The sequence below is a fragment of the Pongo pygmaeus genome, chromosome 19 (assembly GCF_028885625.2).
Source record: "Pongo pygmaeus isolate AG05252 chromosome 19, NHGRI_mPonPyg2-v2.0_pri, whole genome shotgun sequence".
NCBI classification, from domain to species: domain Eukaryota; kingdom Metazoa; phylum Chordata; class Mammalia; order Primates; family Hominidae; genus Pongo; species Pongo pygmaeus.
Genome location: NC_072392.2, coordinates 8,975,585 through 8,989,615, shown reverse-complemented (window position 1 = coordinate 8,989,615; position 14,031 = coordinate 8,975,585). Strand labels below are relative to the sequence as shown.

General features: G+C 50.8%; 1 protein-coding gene across 3 annotated transcripts in view; it reads right to left on the bottom strand.

Moving 5' to 3' along the window:
• Positions 1–14,031, bottom strand: part of NTN1 (netrin 1) — a 244,839-nt gene that overhangs the window by 214,775 nt on the left and 16,033 nt on the right. The window contains exons 1-2 of one of the 3 annotated variants that reach the window (XM_054456614.2): positions 11,736–12,020; positions 9,926–11,006 (exon numbers count right to left, since the gene is read on the bottom strand). In XM_054456614.2, the coding sequence (XP_054312589.1) occupies positions 9,926–10,943 (1,018 nt within the window). In that variant the 5' untranslated portion in view covers positions 10,944–11,006; positions 11,736–12,020. Of the gene's footprint in view, positions 1–9,925; positions 11,007–11,446; positions 11,691–11,735; positions 12,021–14,031 lie in introns of those variants that run through there. The other 2 variants (XM_054456613.2, XM_063657073.1) reach the window with 2 other exon arrangements.

The following is a 14,031-nucleotide window of genomic DNA, read 5'->3' as shown; positions in this document are numbered from 1 at the left end:
GGCAAGTCTGCCCAAAAACATGGCTTAAAAAGGATTGGGCTGGGCGCAGTGGCTCACACCTATAATCCCAGCACTTTGGGAGGCCAAGGCAGGTGGATCACCTAAGGTCAGGAGTTCGAGACCAGCCTGGCCAACATGGTGAAACCCCGTCTCTACTAAAAATATAAAAACTAGCTGGGCGTGATGGTGGGTGCCTGTAATCCCAGCTACTCAGGAGCCTGAGACAGAAGAATCACTTGAACCCAGGAGACAGAGGTTGTAGTGAGCTGACACGGTGCCACTGCACTCCACTCCAGCCTTGAGGACAGAGTGAGATTCTGTCAAAAAAAAAAGGATTGATTTCTGTGGATTGGAGCAAGAAGCAGTTTCCTTCTTCACGGCAGCTCAGAAGGCCAAGCACTTTCTCACCGTGAATTCTCTCCCGGTTCTAAGCCATAGAGTGAGACAGGGCTGGGTGTGGGAATAAAGAGTTGGCTGAGATCGACCTGCCCACCTCTGAGGTCTGGCTTCGGGGAGAGGAAAACGAGCTGGCCAAAGGGCTGAGGGTGGGGGAGGGTGGGGGGGGGCCGTGTCCAACAGCTCTGCCCTGGGGCCGCCCAACCCAAAGGTACTTTCACGTTTCAGATGCCAAATTCTGTATCTGTAAACACAATGTGTTTTCTTTTTCATGCTGGGATTGGAACTATTCTTGTTCGGCACTTTCTGCACCAGCCCAAATGTAAGCAGAGCACTGAGGGCCGAGGTTTGTGACGGAGATGAGTCCTTGTCCCTCAATACCACACAGACGTGGTTCTGAGTGGAAGGAACGACCTTCAGGTGGGAGAAGCCCCAGGAAGCCTCAGGCACCAGGGTCCTGGCCCAGGTTGGGGCATAATTTCTTTTGAGTGTAAGGGCAGTGATAAGCTTTTGTTTCAAAATCCAAGGCAGTTCTGGAGGACCTGCCCAGAAACGTCGGGGCGGATATTCCTGGGGGAACCACTGTTTTCAGGGAACCATGGTCTCTCAAATTCTTGGCATGGGAGAAAACAAATACATGACAACAGAACAAATGCAGCAGGAAAATGTGATGTGGACTAAAATCCAATCCTTCCATGGTACAGGAGCCAAATCCAAAATGCGCTTCCTCTCAAGACCCTCGGCCCCTCCCTGCGCCCCGGACACTCAGCAAAGTGCCTCATTGGGGGCACCCATCCGTGTTCAGGGTTAGTGCAAGTGGACACGTCTGCACCTTCTCACATGCACAGCCTCCTTGATGGAAACATATTTCACCTGCAGGGAGGGCATCCACTTTACATTTCTTTTCTTTTTTTTTTTTAATCTTCTTTTTTTTTGTTTTTGAGACACCGTCTCACTCTATCACCCAGGCTGGAGTACAGTGGCATGATCTCGACTCACTGCAATCTCGGCCTCCTGGGTTCAAGAGATTCTCCCGCCTCAGCCTCTGAGTAGTTAGGATTACAGGTGTGGGCCACCATGCCAGGCTAGTTTTTTTTGTTTGTTTGTTTTTGTATTTTTAGTAGAGATGAGGTTTCACCATGTTGGGCAGGCTGGTCTCGATCTCCCGACCTCAAATGATCTGCCTGCCTCTACCCCCCAAAGTGCTAGGATTACAGGTGTGAGCCACTGCGCCTGGTCTACTTTACATTTCTTTACATGCCCAGACCAAACAGAGCCACCTGAACAGTAAATGCTCCAGAAATGTCCATGTATACAAAGTACTTCTCTGTCTGCAGGTTGGGGAAAGGGAAGGTCTTCAGAAGGGGACCAAAAATGGCAGATAGTTTTCATCTCATGGGCTAATTCTGCCTAAGGAGTTATATTGAGGAGTCTAATATTATAAGATCATTTCTGGACTTAGGAGGAAAGCATGCTGCCATTGACTGCCAATGTCTACCCTCGTTTTAGAATGCAGGAGTGGTGGTGCATTTATTTGCTGGGTACCCACCACGGCCACCCCAAAGCAGAAACAGACGAAATCAGAAGCCCTGACAATGGCAATCGAGCAGGCAGGAAGTGTCCCTCACTTGGGGACTTCAAATATGGAATGCAGCACAGCATACAGGCCCTCAGGAAACTCAGAGATCTACCTCATTTCCTTACATAGGACTCAGTTATTTAAAGCCATCCCCTTTAAAGGTCCCTGTAGTCCTACAGATTGTCTCACTTAAGTGTGGAGTCTCTGGAATGTGTGAAAGTTGGACACGACAACCAATAATCTCTCTTATCTTCAGGCAGAAAAAGACGCGGGAAAAATCTAGAAAATCTAGCAATAGCACCAGCCAGGAGGGGGCACGGATGGGTCCCCAACTAAAATATGACCACATGTGCAGAGAGCTGAGACCTTACACAGGCCAATTCCTGAATCCTCCAGGGAGACAGACTTCTAGCACCTTCCTCAGCAAGGCACTAGCTGAGTTGAGAAGTGAACTGGAGTGTTACTTTCTGCTTTTAAAGTTCTCACCCAACAAATTTACTTGAATCCTTTAAATAATCCGGAGGTCTACTACACTTACAGAACCATCTTTCTTTTTTTTTTTTCTGAGTCTTGCTCTGTCACCCAGGCTGGAGTGCAGTGGCGTGATCTTGGCTCACTGCAACCTCTGCCTCTCGGGTTCAAGCAATTCTCCTGCCTCAGCCTCCCAAGTAGCTGGGATCACAGGCACGTGCCACCACGCCTGACTAATTTTTGTATTTTTAGTAGAGAAGGGGTTTCACTGTGTTGGCCAGGCTGGTTTCGAACTCCTGACCTCGTGATCCGCCCGCCTCGGCCTCCCAAAGTGCTGGGATTACAGGCGTGAGCCACTGCGCCCGGCCACAGAATCATCTTTCTTCTACGTCTTCTTCACATGCACCAATGCACTGCAGTGTGAATTCATTTCACCCTAACTGTAGTTAGTACACTAATCCCAATGACAGAAGGTCCGGGGATTGCTGGGGGTGGCCCTGACACAGGCAAGGGCAGAGCACAGCTTTCCATTCCTTGGCGGTACTCCTGAACCATAGGTACCCCTTTCCCCTCGGAGAGTATCTTCCTTTGTGCTCTGAGTGCCAGCAGCTGCCTCTGATAGAACTGTCCATTGTGGAGAAGGCTTGGGGCAGGAACTTAAGCTCTGGGAGAAAAAGAAAAGGGTCTGATGGGAGACATTCTGTATCTCATCAATCACATAGTCACAGTCCCTTCTCTCCATCAGAGGGGAGAACTGGCACAAAATAATGTATTTGAGGCTGAATATACCTAGCCAAGGCCTTTTGACATAGGGGGAAATTAACATAAATTATGTAACTTTTTCTTTTCTTTTTGAGACAGAGTCTCGCTCTGTTGCCAGGCTAGAGTGCAGTGGGGCAATCTCGGCTCATTGAAATCTCCGAGTCCCTGGTTCAAGCAATTCTCCTGCCTCAGCCTCCCAAGTAGCTGGGATTACAGGCACGTGCCATCACGCCCAGCTAATTTTTGTATTTTTAGTAGACACGGGGTTTCACCATGTTGGCCAGGATGGTCTCCATCTCCTGACCTCATGATCTGCCCGCCTCAACCTCCCAAAGTGCTGGGATTACAGGCGTGAGCCACCGCGCCTGGCCAATGATATAACTTTTAAAAGGCAAATTAAAATCTACTTCTTAGTTTACAACAGAGATCCATTTTTGGAATAAGGAGACAGGAATGCAATACTGAGCTCCCTAAGTTGTGCTACACAAGTCAAACCTCATGAGAGCAGATAGCTTTGAGGTGAACGTCTGTGTCTAGAGGACTGGCCCAGGCAGCTCACTTCTTTCAAGCACTATTCAGAACAACCGTCCCTCCGAGTTGGCTATAATAGGACACGGCTTTTATGTGATCAGTCTTCCAAACAAACGCTCCCGATACCCCCTGCTCTCTCTGTATGCAACAGTGTCACAGAACAAGCCGAGGTGTGCCCTGCAGACTTATCCACACTCAGTCCCGTTTGTGTAAAAGCTGCCCTTTGATGGCCAGGACATCTGTCTTTGAAAAGCTTCCGTTCCTTGTGGCAATCTGATTAATTGAAACAAAGCACATATAAAGCACCTAGGACAGTGCCTGGCACTCAATAGGAGTTTGTGGTCTGTCTTCAGGACGCAACCCCACAACCACCATGGACGGACATTTTAAACTCCGCAGCTCCCAGGCCACCCAGACCAACACCATGCCTTCTGAGCCTGCAGAGACCACAAGGACTTCCAGATGACAGGCAAAATGCTGTGGGCCTGCTCTACAAGTATTAGGCTTAAGCCCTGAGCATTTCAAAAGCCCTCCGAGACCTCCCGTCTCCCTATAATGAAAGGCACTACAGAAACCCAAGGTATGATTAACACCTTCTGAAAGGATGAAAAAAAAAATACTGGCTCACAAAATATCCGTATTTGTGCATCCACAGATAAGGCTGTTTTATAATCCAGTTCCCTAGAGAGCCATTTATTTTGGTAAAGGCAGTGTGCATTGCAGACACTGTAGAAGCCATCAAGATAACACGAGTTACAATCCAGTGGACTTTTGAAGTGTAAACATAAAAGTCTATTAAGAATACAATGTTGGTTTAATCCCAAGACAAAAAATTTACTTAATGAAAAGCACAACTCATCTCAAGAAGGAAATATCGATACCAGCTGTGAGCAGAAAATGAGGGGATTCCTTCCAGGGAACATCTGAATTTCAACCCACTGCCTTTCCAATATTTACTCTGGACATAAAGTCTCAAATACTTTTCTGAGGATCTCATTTTTCTACAGGAGGAGGAGGTCAGAGAGAAGACTGGGCAGGGCTAATAGAGAGCGCGGCAGAGCCTGGAAACATGCAGACCCACCCCAGAAGGTTTCCCCTGACGAACCTGCCTCCCTGCTCTGGGTGGAGCAGGGAGTGGCCTCCTTGCCTCCAGGTTCCTGATCACCAGGTGCTAATGAGGACCCCAGCAGAGAACCTCACTCCAGCCGCCATGGGGCCAGTAGAGATGAATGACAGCTCTGTGCTGCTGACTCATGTCAACTGTACCTAGCAGCACCACACCAGTGGCCGGGACATACCATCCCCCATCCACCTCCTCTCTTTGGCAACAATAGTTTCAGCCACTTTCTGGATTTTTTCAATACGTTCCGGTGAAGCAAAAGGATAGTGGACACTAGGGTGAAAAGAGAAGGCCTTCTTTTTTTTTTGGAAACAGAGTCTCATTCTGTCACTAGGGCTGGAGTGCAGTGGCGCAATCTCGGCTCACTGCAACCTCCGCCTCCCAGGTTCAAGCGATTCTCCTGCCTCAGCCTCCCTAGTAGCTGGGATTACAGGTGCCTGCCACTATGCCCAGCTAATTTTTTGTACCTTTAGTAGAGACGGGGGTCTCACCATGTTGGCCAGGCTGGAGGAAGGCCTTCTTAAAGAGGGGTTCTGACTACCCACAGCTCAGCTTCGCCACCTATGAGGGAGACCACAGGCCCTGAAATCAAGAAAGACTTGGCCAAGAAAGCAACACCTGTGGATGCCAAGAACCCCCAGGAAAGTATCTAAACCCCTTTAATTCATAGTCCCAACTCCCAGCTCCCAGCAGGCCTGATGGCTAAGATAAAAGAAAACTTCTTATATACAACTTCATGTTAAGTATGTATGAATATAATATAATAAAATATAATAATATGATGTGAAATATATAATGCAACACAACTAGGGAACCACGCCCAGTTCTAGCAAGAAGCAATAGGTTGTTCCAGCTTTTCTCCTACACACGGATGTATCGCTGCCATTCATTCATTCATCCATTCTTCCATCCACCCATCCATTCATTCTATGGAAAAGCAGCACAGTGGATGCAACAAAACAAAGCACAAACGTCAGGCTGGAGTCCCAGCTTCACCACCCAGTAGCTATGTGACTTAGGGTAAACCATCTAATGTCTCTAGGCCATGGTTTCCTCATCTCTAAAAAAAGTACAATTACAGTCCCTATTATTAGCATAGTCACAGTGATTAAATGTCTAAATTAACGTGAGTGCTTGGCAAAGAGTAAGTCCTCCAGGGTTAATCATCATAATGACAATAATCATAATAATTACTATGACTATTAAAAACATTCACTCATCTATAGCTATGTGCCAGGCTCTGGACTAAGCAGCAAATAATTTTAGCCTTCTGATTTTTGCAAGAATCTTTAGTGGGGCATTGGATTTCTCATGGCAACACCTCCAGTATAACCTCCCTCTCTTGCCAGGGATGACTGAGGGTGGATCCAAGCATCAGAGCTACTGACAGCATGAGGACATCCCCCTGATCCCCAACGCAAAGCCATGTTTGAACAATTATGAGCATTATGTTGCAGGTACCTATGACCGTAAGAGGCCAACCCAGCACGGTGCTCGTCTTGCAGAGACATCTTTTGTATGGGTTTTGGGTTACAGCTGGGCAATGCAAAGCCATAGAGTGAGTCGCAAAACAAGTTTTCATAAGCTCAACCTGTCACAAGCCAGGCAGGGGCTCATGCCGACAACTCCACAGTAAGATTAAACAGCATGCTTCGTCAGGCACTAAATACTAACACAGCTCCGACGTCAGGGGGACAATGATTAAAACTGATGTCAATAATTTATGAAACACAATATGGTCTTCAGATGCTCTTTTGAAAAAAGGGAAGGGCGGGGAGGGGGAAAAGGGGCCTAGCAACCCAGGTGGTTTAAAACTGTTCATGAATTTTGCCTTGAATGTACACACACCCCCACCATGCATGGGTACTTCTTTACACAATGAATGTGAACGCACATGTGTATAAAAGCATGTGAACACTGCTGATACATATGGGCGGAAGAAAGTATTTCGTTATTCCACTGAGAGCTGTCAAGGCTGTAACGTTATACACAGTCTTGTCTTTCATATTGTTTTGAGGGTTGCTTTTTCCCCCCCGGAAGAAATCCAAAATTGCATTTAAAGTATAACTGGGCTTTACAAAAGTTCACATTTTATTCCATAGAGAGCCTGACCTTGAAACAACACCGAAAAGAAAACTGGACCAAAGGAAACATATCGGATATGTGCATTTCTTAGTCATCTATAAGGACCACGGGCCTATGTCGAAGGACTGTTCAGTCAAATGATAATACTGGTAAATTGGTAAATTTTAGAGGGTTTTCTTTGCTGGGGGGGTGGGGCGCAGGGTTAACCTAGGGAAGGGTACCATTTCAATTTATTATAAATCATGTATCATTCTTTTATAAAAGCAAAGACCGAATAGCACAGTAATAGACTCATTGTTATTAAGACTGATTATGGGAATTAAAAAATATATATTTCTTGACTTTGCCGTAGTTGTAAATACTCCGGGTAGCTTGACCTTATATGTCAACGGCGTGAAATTCACAAGAAGAGATTATGTTGGGAGAAAAATCTGAGTCTCTGATAGTCCAAAGTTACTTCTGAAGGATTTATTAATGCTTTTTCCTAGCACAGTGCCCTTTAGTATCTCAGAACACCTGTCAAATACTAATTCATTCACATATCTCCACTACAGGGCCTTTTCATAAAAAGCTCAACCTTTAATTGTAAATCACCCCTAAATTGTCCTTGCTGTCTTTCTCTTTTACAGAATGATGGAAAAATCACTAAGACTTCAATTAAGACTTTATGGGAACTTCAATCTGATGTTCCCAGCTATATCTACAAGGTATCAGAACATCTATTCAAAAAGGAAACTATAAATAACTTTAACATAGTTGAATTGGCTTTGCTTTTATGAGATGACTGAATAATTGGCAAGATTTAAAGATACTTTAACTACTGGGAATTAAAATAACTTTAGTAAAACCCCGAAAAATATTGTTAGCCAATCATTTGTCATGTAGATTATGTACTTATTAAGCCTAATTAAACTTTTTGAACAAAAACGGTTACTAATTACATTCGTTAATATGTTGATTGCTCAATTTAGCCAATAAAAAAAAGGTCAATCCAATTTGTGTGCATAGTTAGTGCTTTGGTCAAGAGACAAAATCCCAAACTATAGAGATTATCTCAAGTGCATGACCATCATTATAACAAACGCAGGTTACGTGTCCACATCCAAAGTGACAGCAAGACTTGGGGGTGGGTGGTGAATCTGAACAATACCAACGCTAAGGCAAATCTTCAAGCCAGTGAAATTTCACCACCACATCAAGTTTATTCACCTAAATATATTCACTTGCATTTGTCCAATTAGACTCTGCTGGTGACAAGACAAAGTTATCTTTCATATGCACATACAAACTAAAACTGATAGCAAAACCCTGGGAATCCCTTTAAATGTCAATAAAGGGCTTTTACGCACAAAGGGAAGAAAAGAAAAGAGGAAGGAGGGGGAAAAGAAGAGATGGGAAAAACCAACATTTCCGAGGGAACTGAGCAGATCAAAGGAATTTTATTCTAGAAGACCACTAAGTTGGAGTGTAACTAACTATACTCTCTCTCTCTCTCTGCGAAATCTTGAAAAGTGTCTTCAGACTGGAAACTAGTTCTGATCCTTAAAAGAAAGGGGACAAACAATTAGGTCTGCAAGAGCGGGACACGAGTGTAAAAATGGAGGCCTCCCGTGCAACAGGAGGCGGGAGGCCCGGCGTCTTCAAACCAGGACGCCTGACTGGGCCTCTGCAGCGATCCGGCCCTCCAAGACATGTTTTCCATTCCCTTGCTCAAAACTCTGCATCCACAGTCATGAGGCACAAACTATTCGACAACAACGTGACACAATTAATCAGAACCAGACCTCAAAACGTGTGTTTGTGGGGACCAGCAAACTTTGAAATGTGCCTCAGAGGGCAAAGCAATTGAAGAGCCTTACACTGGCTGTTTGAGATGGGGAGATGGAGAGGAAAAATCTGTAAGTTCATAAAAGATGCACACCAAATGGGACATTTACAGACTAAATAATTTTCGCTCAAATAAATGTGGGATTTGGAGCTTTACTTCCCATACTGAAAAAGTAAGGTGTAGTCTTGCTACCTCCCCTCACCCTTTTTTTTTTCTTTTTTTTTCTTTTTTTTTTTTTTTTCTGGGGAGAAACTGATTTCTGAGAGCTTCTGCAGCAGCAAAGTCGTCCAATTCAGAAGCAGAACGTATCCTTTTTTAGCCTCATTTCTGACCCAGCCGTATTCACCCGGTTTTGTCAGATTTCTCTTTCAGGAAATGAAACCCTATTTAAAAAGCGAGAAACTGGACCCTTAGTTAATTCAAAACTGTTTAATTTCACCAAAGCCTGAAGCTAATAAAAAAAATCTGGTATACTTTTTTAGACCAGAATTGAATTCGTTTAAAATAATTACTGAACGCTCCTCTGTAATCAGCAGATAGTAATTAATTGAAATCACATCATTCTTCTTTTGCTAACACAAACACGCTGTTCAAAAGAGAGAAAAAAAAATAGTTTCAAATCATGAAAAGACAAATGGAGGGCAGGAGTGATACTCGTCGGGTACCGAACTGACCCCAAACCGCAAATAGTTTTTTGCCATCTCCCTAGGGATTTTTAGGTGTGGAGTTGGAACTTCCCCGGAACTGGGTCGGGGTCCCCAACCGCGAGCCCAGCTGCAGCCTTGGGAAAGGGGGGTGGGTGCAGGTGAATCCCAGCGTCCAACCCAACGAGGGGGAAGGCAATGAATGTTTGCGTTTGGATCCAGGGTTAGCGGAGACCTGTCTGCAAATGTTCTGCCAAACCCCCTCCCGGGAACATTTCTCCTGCTGCTTCTTGGCTTCGCAGAGAGCACTGGGCGCAAATTCGGGCGTCCACCACGAGCGCCACGCGAGCGAGTGGACCTGCTCTGAGCCCTCCCGGGTCCCGGGCATCCGCGAACGCGCCTCCCGCCGTTCCCGCGACCCGCGCTCCTATGAACTCGCCGCTGCGAGGCCCAGCAGCTCCCGCCCGCGCCCCCACCCGCCGCCGGCTCCGCCGCCGCACCCCACTCACCCACGCACTCGTTGGCTTCGCGGGCCGTGGCGCGCTGCCAGGGCCGGTCGTAGTGGAAGGGCTTGCAGCGGTCGCACTCCGGGCCGGCCGTGTTATGCCTGCAGTCGCACACCAGGCTGTCGTCGCGGTCGCGCACGCAGCGGGCCGCGTGGCCGTTGCACTTGCACCGGCCGCCCACCTGCAGGTCGGACACCGCGTAGAAGTACGAGTCGCGCGCCAGCTCCGAGTCGTCCTCGTTCTCGTCGCCGAACGTGTGCAGGCGGCTGAAGGCCACGCGGATGTCGGTGGCCGTGACCCAGTCCTGCAGCACGGGCGAGTTGTCGAAGTCGTGCGCCGAGGGCCGCCCGTCCAGCGTGCTGAAGGCGATGAGGCCGCCCGAGAGCGGGCGCATGTCGGTGTGCGAGTCGGTGCACACGGCCTCCTGCTCGTTCTGCTTGGTGATGGGCGCGCGGTGCGGCCGGTTGTACATCTTGCGGCACTGCGTGGAGTAGAACTGGAAGGGCACCCACGTGCGCCCGTAGTCCATGGACTTGTAGATGGCCATGGACTCGGGCCGCGGCGAGCAGAACTGCAGGCTCACGTAGGTCACTTCGAACTTCTTGCCGAGGGACAGTGTGAGCGTGACGTTGTGCGGGAACTGCAGGTAGTTCTCGGACTGCCAGCACGTCAGGTTGTGCGGGTTGTTGAGGTCGGTGAGGAAGGCGGGCGGGTGCGCCTTCTTGGGGTCGGACGCGTTGCAGAGGTGGCACGAGCGCAGCCGCTCCTCGCCGCGCTCGCTCACCACGCAGTAGCGCGCCGGGGGCCGGCCGCAGGTGCTGGACACGCGCACGTCCTTGCCGAAGGCCGCATTGACAAAGTCCGGGATGCAGCGGCGCGGGTGGCCGTTCTCGTCCGAGCAGGGGTCGGGCTGCGCCGCCTGGCCCGCGAACATGCTGAGCCCGGGCCCGCCGCGCACCGCGCCCACCAGGCACGCCACCGCCGCCAGCGCCGCCAGCGCCTCCCACACTGCGCGCATCATGCTGCGTCCAGCTTGCCCCGGCCCTGCCGCGCCGAGGATCTGTCCGCCTGCCGCAGAAGGCTCCTGCGGAGAGAAGGGAGCTGCGCTCAGCCAGCCCGCCCCGCGCCCTCCAGCTCTCGGCGGGGTGGCGAGCGGGGATGCGGGAGAACGCCCGGCTTCCTGGGCACCCACCCCGCAGCCGACTGCCCGCCTCTCTCCCCCAAAGTCCCGCGGGCAGCGCAGCCGGGGCCCTCCAAGTCCGCACCGCTTGCGCCCCTTCTTCCCCGCCCGGCGGGAGAACGCTCTGCTTCCCCGCCACCGCCGCCTGCACGCCGCCCGAGGGGCATGCCTGAGCCGGTCTCCCAGTCCGCGGCCAGCCCCCCTCGCACCCCAAGTTTCGGGCGCAGGAGAGCTGGGGGACCCCGACTCCGCACGGCCCGCGCCCCTTCCTCTCGCAGCCCGGGATCCCTCTCAGATACCCCCCGATCGCGTCCCCGCCGGAAAGTCCGCGTTCGGGACTTTACCTCTGGAGGGGGCAAAAGAGAAAGAAAAGTTTGCCCGGCCCCTCCGGGGAGCCCGCGCGCCGGTCGCCGGAGAGCCTCTCGCTCGCTGCTAGCAGGCGCGTCCCGCCTCAGCGCGGGCTTGCCAGCTCCATGCCCGGCGCGGCCGCCGCTGCCCCAGCCCCGGCCCCGGCCCCGGCCCCGCCGCTGCCGCCGCCTCTCTCGCCCGAGTGACTACGCGGCCGCCCGGCTCCCGCCGCTCCCGCCGAGCTCGGAGTGCTGCCCTGCCCGCGCCCGGGGCGCACACACTCACGCTGGCCGGCGCGCACTCACACACACGCGCGCTCGCCCCCGAAGGCTCCGCCGCCGCCGCCGCCACTCGCGCTGGGAGTGAGGGGCGGAGGGGAGCGCGGGGGCGGGGGGCGGGGCCGCCGGGCGGGGCGCCGGCCAATAACGTCCGCGGGCTGCCGCCAGCTCCGAGCAAAGTTTTCACCCCGGGAAAGAAGAAAGTTAAAGGGAACCGGCCCGGGACGCCCGAGAGGGAGAGCACAGGCGGGTGGGAACCCGGGAGCCCGAGAAAGAACAGCAGAGACAAAGAGAAAGCAAGGAGAGCGCCCGGGGAAACCCCGGAGAGGGGGCTGGGCCGGGCCGGGCGCGCACCCCGTGGGGGAGGAGGGGCCGCCGGGGACTGTCAGCCTCGCCCGCGCCCCGCGCCGCCCGGAGAGCCTCACGCCCGGGGGAGCGCGCGGGCGGGGGAAGGGGGCCACTTTCTCCCTCCCGGTCCCAGCCAAACACATCTGTGTTTGTTTTCTTTGCTGCGCGGAGGTCGGGCCTTCCTCTAACCCAGCCTGATGGCCCCCGGTGGCACCGCGCACAGGGCTGTGCCCCTGTGGGCACGCAGCCCGGGAGCGTGAGGAAGAGGAGGAGGATGTGACCTCTGCCTGCTCTCCATTCTTGCCCGAAGCCCCCGGGGTCCGGCGAGGAGGGGCTGCTCGCCCGCACTCCCACGGATGTCACCGTGCGTGAGCCTGTCTGTCGGGAACGCGGCTTCGTTCTGGCCAAGGGAGCAGTGGTGGGCAGGAGGCTGAAGGGGTAGGAAGCTGGCAGCACCTGGACGCTGGCCACCGCCCCTCCAAGACGGGCCTGCCTGGTCTCAGGCATGGGGACAGCCCAGCCCTCCCCAGATCCCCTGAGGCAGGCGTATCGGTACTTCCTCAACCGCATTTTTAAGGGTGCAAAGCCCTGTAATAGCTCATGGGACCTCCACAGCAGCTTTGCTGTTGTATTAACTCCATTTTGCAGGTGAGGAAACTGAGGGTCCCGGGAGCTGAAGAAACTCGCACAAGATCAACCCCCAAGTAAACATCAAACCCAGGAAGAGAAGACTGGGCTCCTTCCACTGCAGGGCATTTGTCAAATGCATAACCCTGCCGAATGATGGTGTCATGGGGGCATCTGCGGGGCCACCCAGCCCCTCCTTGCCTCATTCTCCATTGCCCCAATAAAAAGACTGAGGACAGTGACAGCATCCTTTGGTCATCTTGCAACAGCAGCCAGAGAGCTCTGGGAAAGGAATACACTGGGCCGAGAGTTTGGAACGGAATCTCTGCTCGTTTATCTGTTACTTGTAGATGTGTGGTCCAGTAATAGACCCAGATGAAAAGCCCCAGGTCCTGGTTCTGGCCCAAGGGCTGCCTTGCTGCATTAGCTCCATTAAGTGCCTCAGTTTGTCTTATTGGCATCTTCATAAGCCCTGAGAATCTAAGAAGGGGCCTCGGGGCTCGTCTGGCCCAGCTCCGTCTCCTTGGAAGAAGGCCTTCCCCAGCCTCCCAGAGAGACGGCCACCCAAGTCAGCTCTTCCAGGGATGGGAGCTCACCACAGCTCAAGAAAATAAATCCATTCCATTGCAGGACAGCCTGGATACATCTTCTTACCCCGGAGTAGCAATTTAGCTTTTCCTTCTTGTGCCGTTTACCACACTCTGCACTGTTTATTTATGCCTTACCTCACCTTGTGGCAGAAAGGATTTCAGGTAACTTACAAGGATACATAAAACATGACACAATAACAAATTAAAAGTGAAGTCAAAGGAAATAAATGAAATGGTTAACCATGGTGACCTGTGAAATCGCAATGGTATACTGAAAGGCAGCATAGCTCTTAGGAGGAAACGCTTCGGAGCCAGGGTACCTGGGTTCAAATTCTGCCTCTGCTGTGTTTGCTCTGGTTTCCTCCATCTGTACAAGGGAGATAATACTTTCTACCCCACTGGGTTGTGAGCGTCACGTGAGTTGACACATTTGAATATTATAGCTGATGAGATATAGACATACATATTGCAGGTCTGTAACATATAAATATGCTTTCTCATGTATGCAAATGTAAATATGCATAAAACCAGGCACATAGTACATGCATATAGAAATGTTAGCTGTTAGTATGAGATCACTTGATCTATACAGAAATTTTAAATCATTTAGAGAACACTTAATTACAGGGAAAGATGTTCATGACATATTATAATATGAAAAAAGCAAATTAAAAACACGGTATAATGTCATTTTAATTTTTTAAAAAGTATGCATAAAAAGACAACGCAGTTAATAGT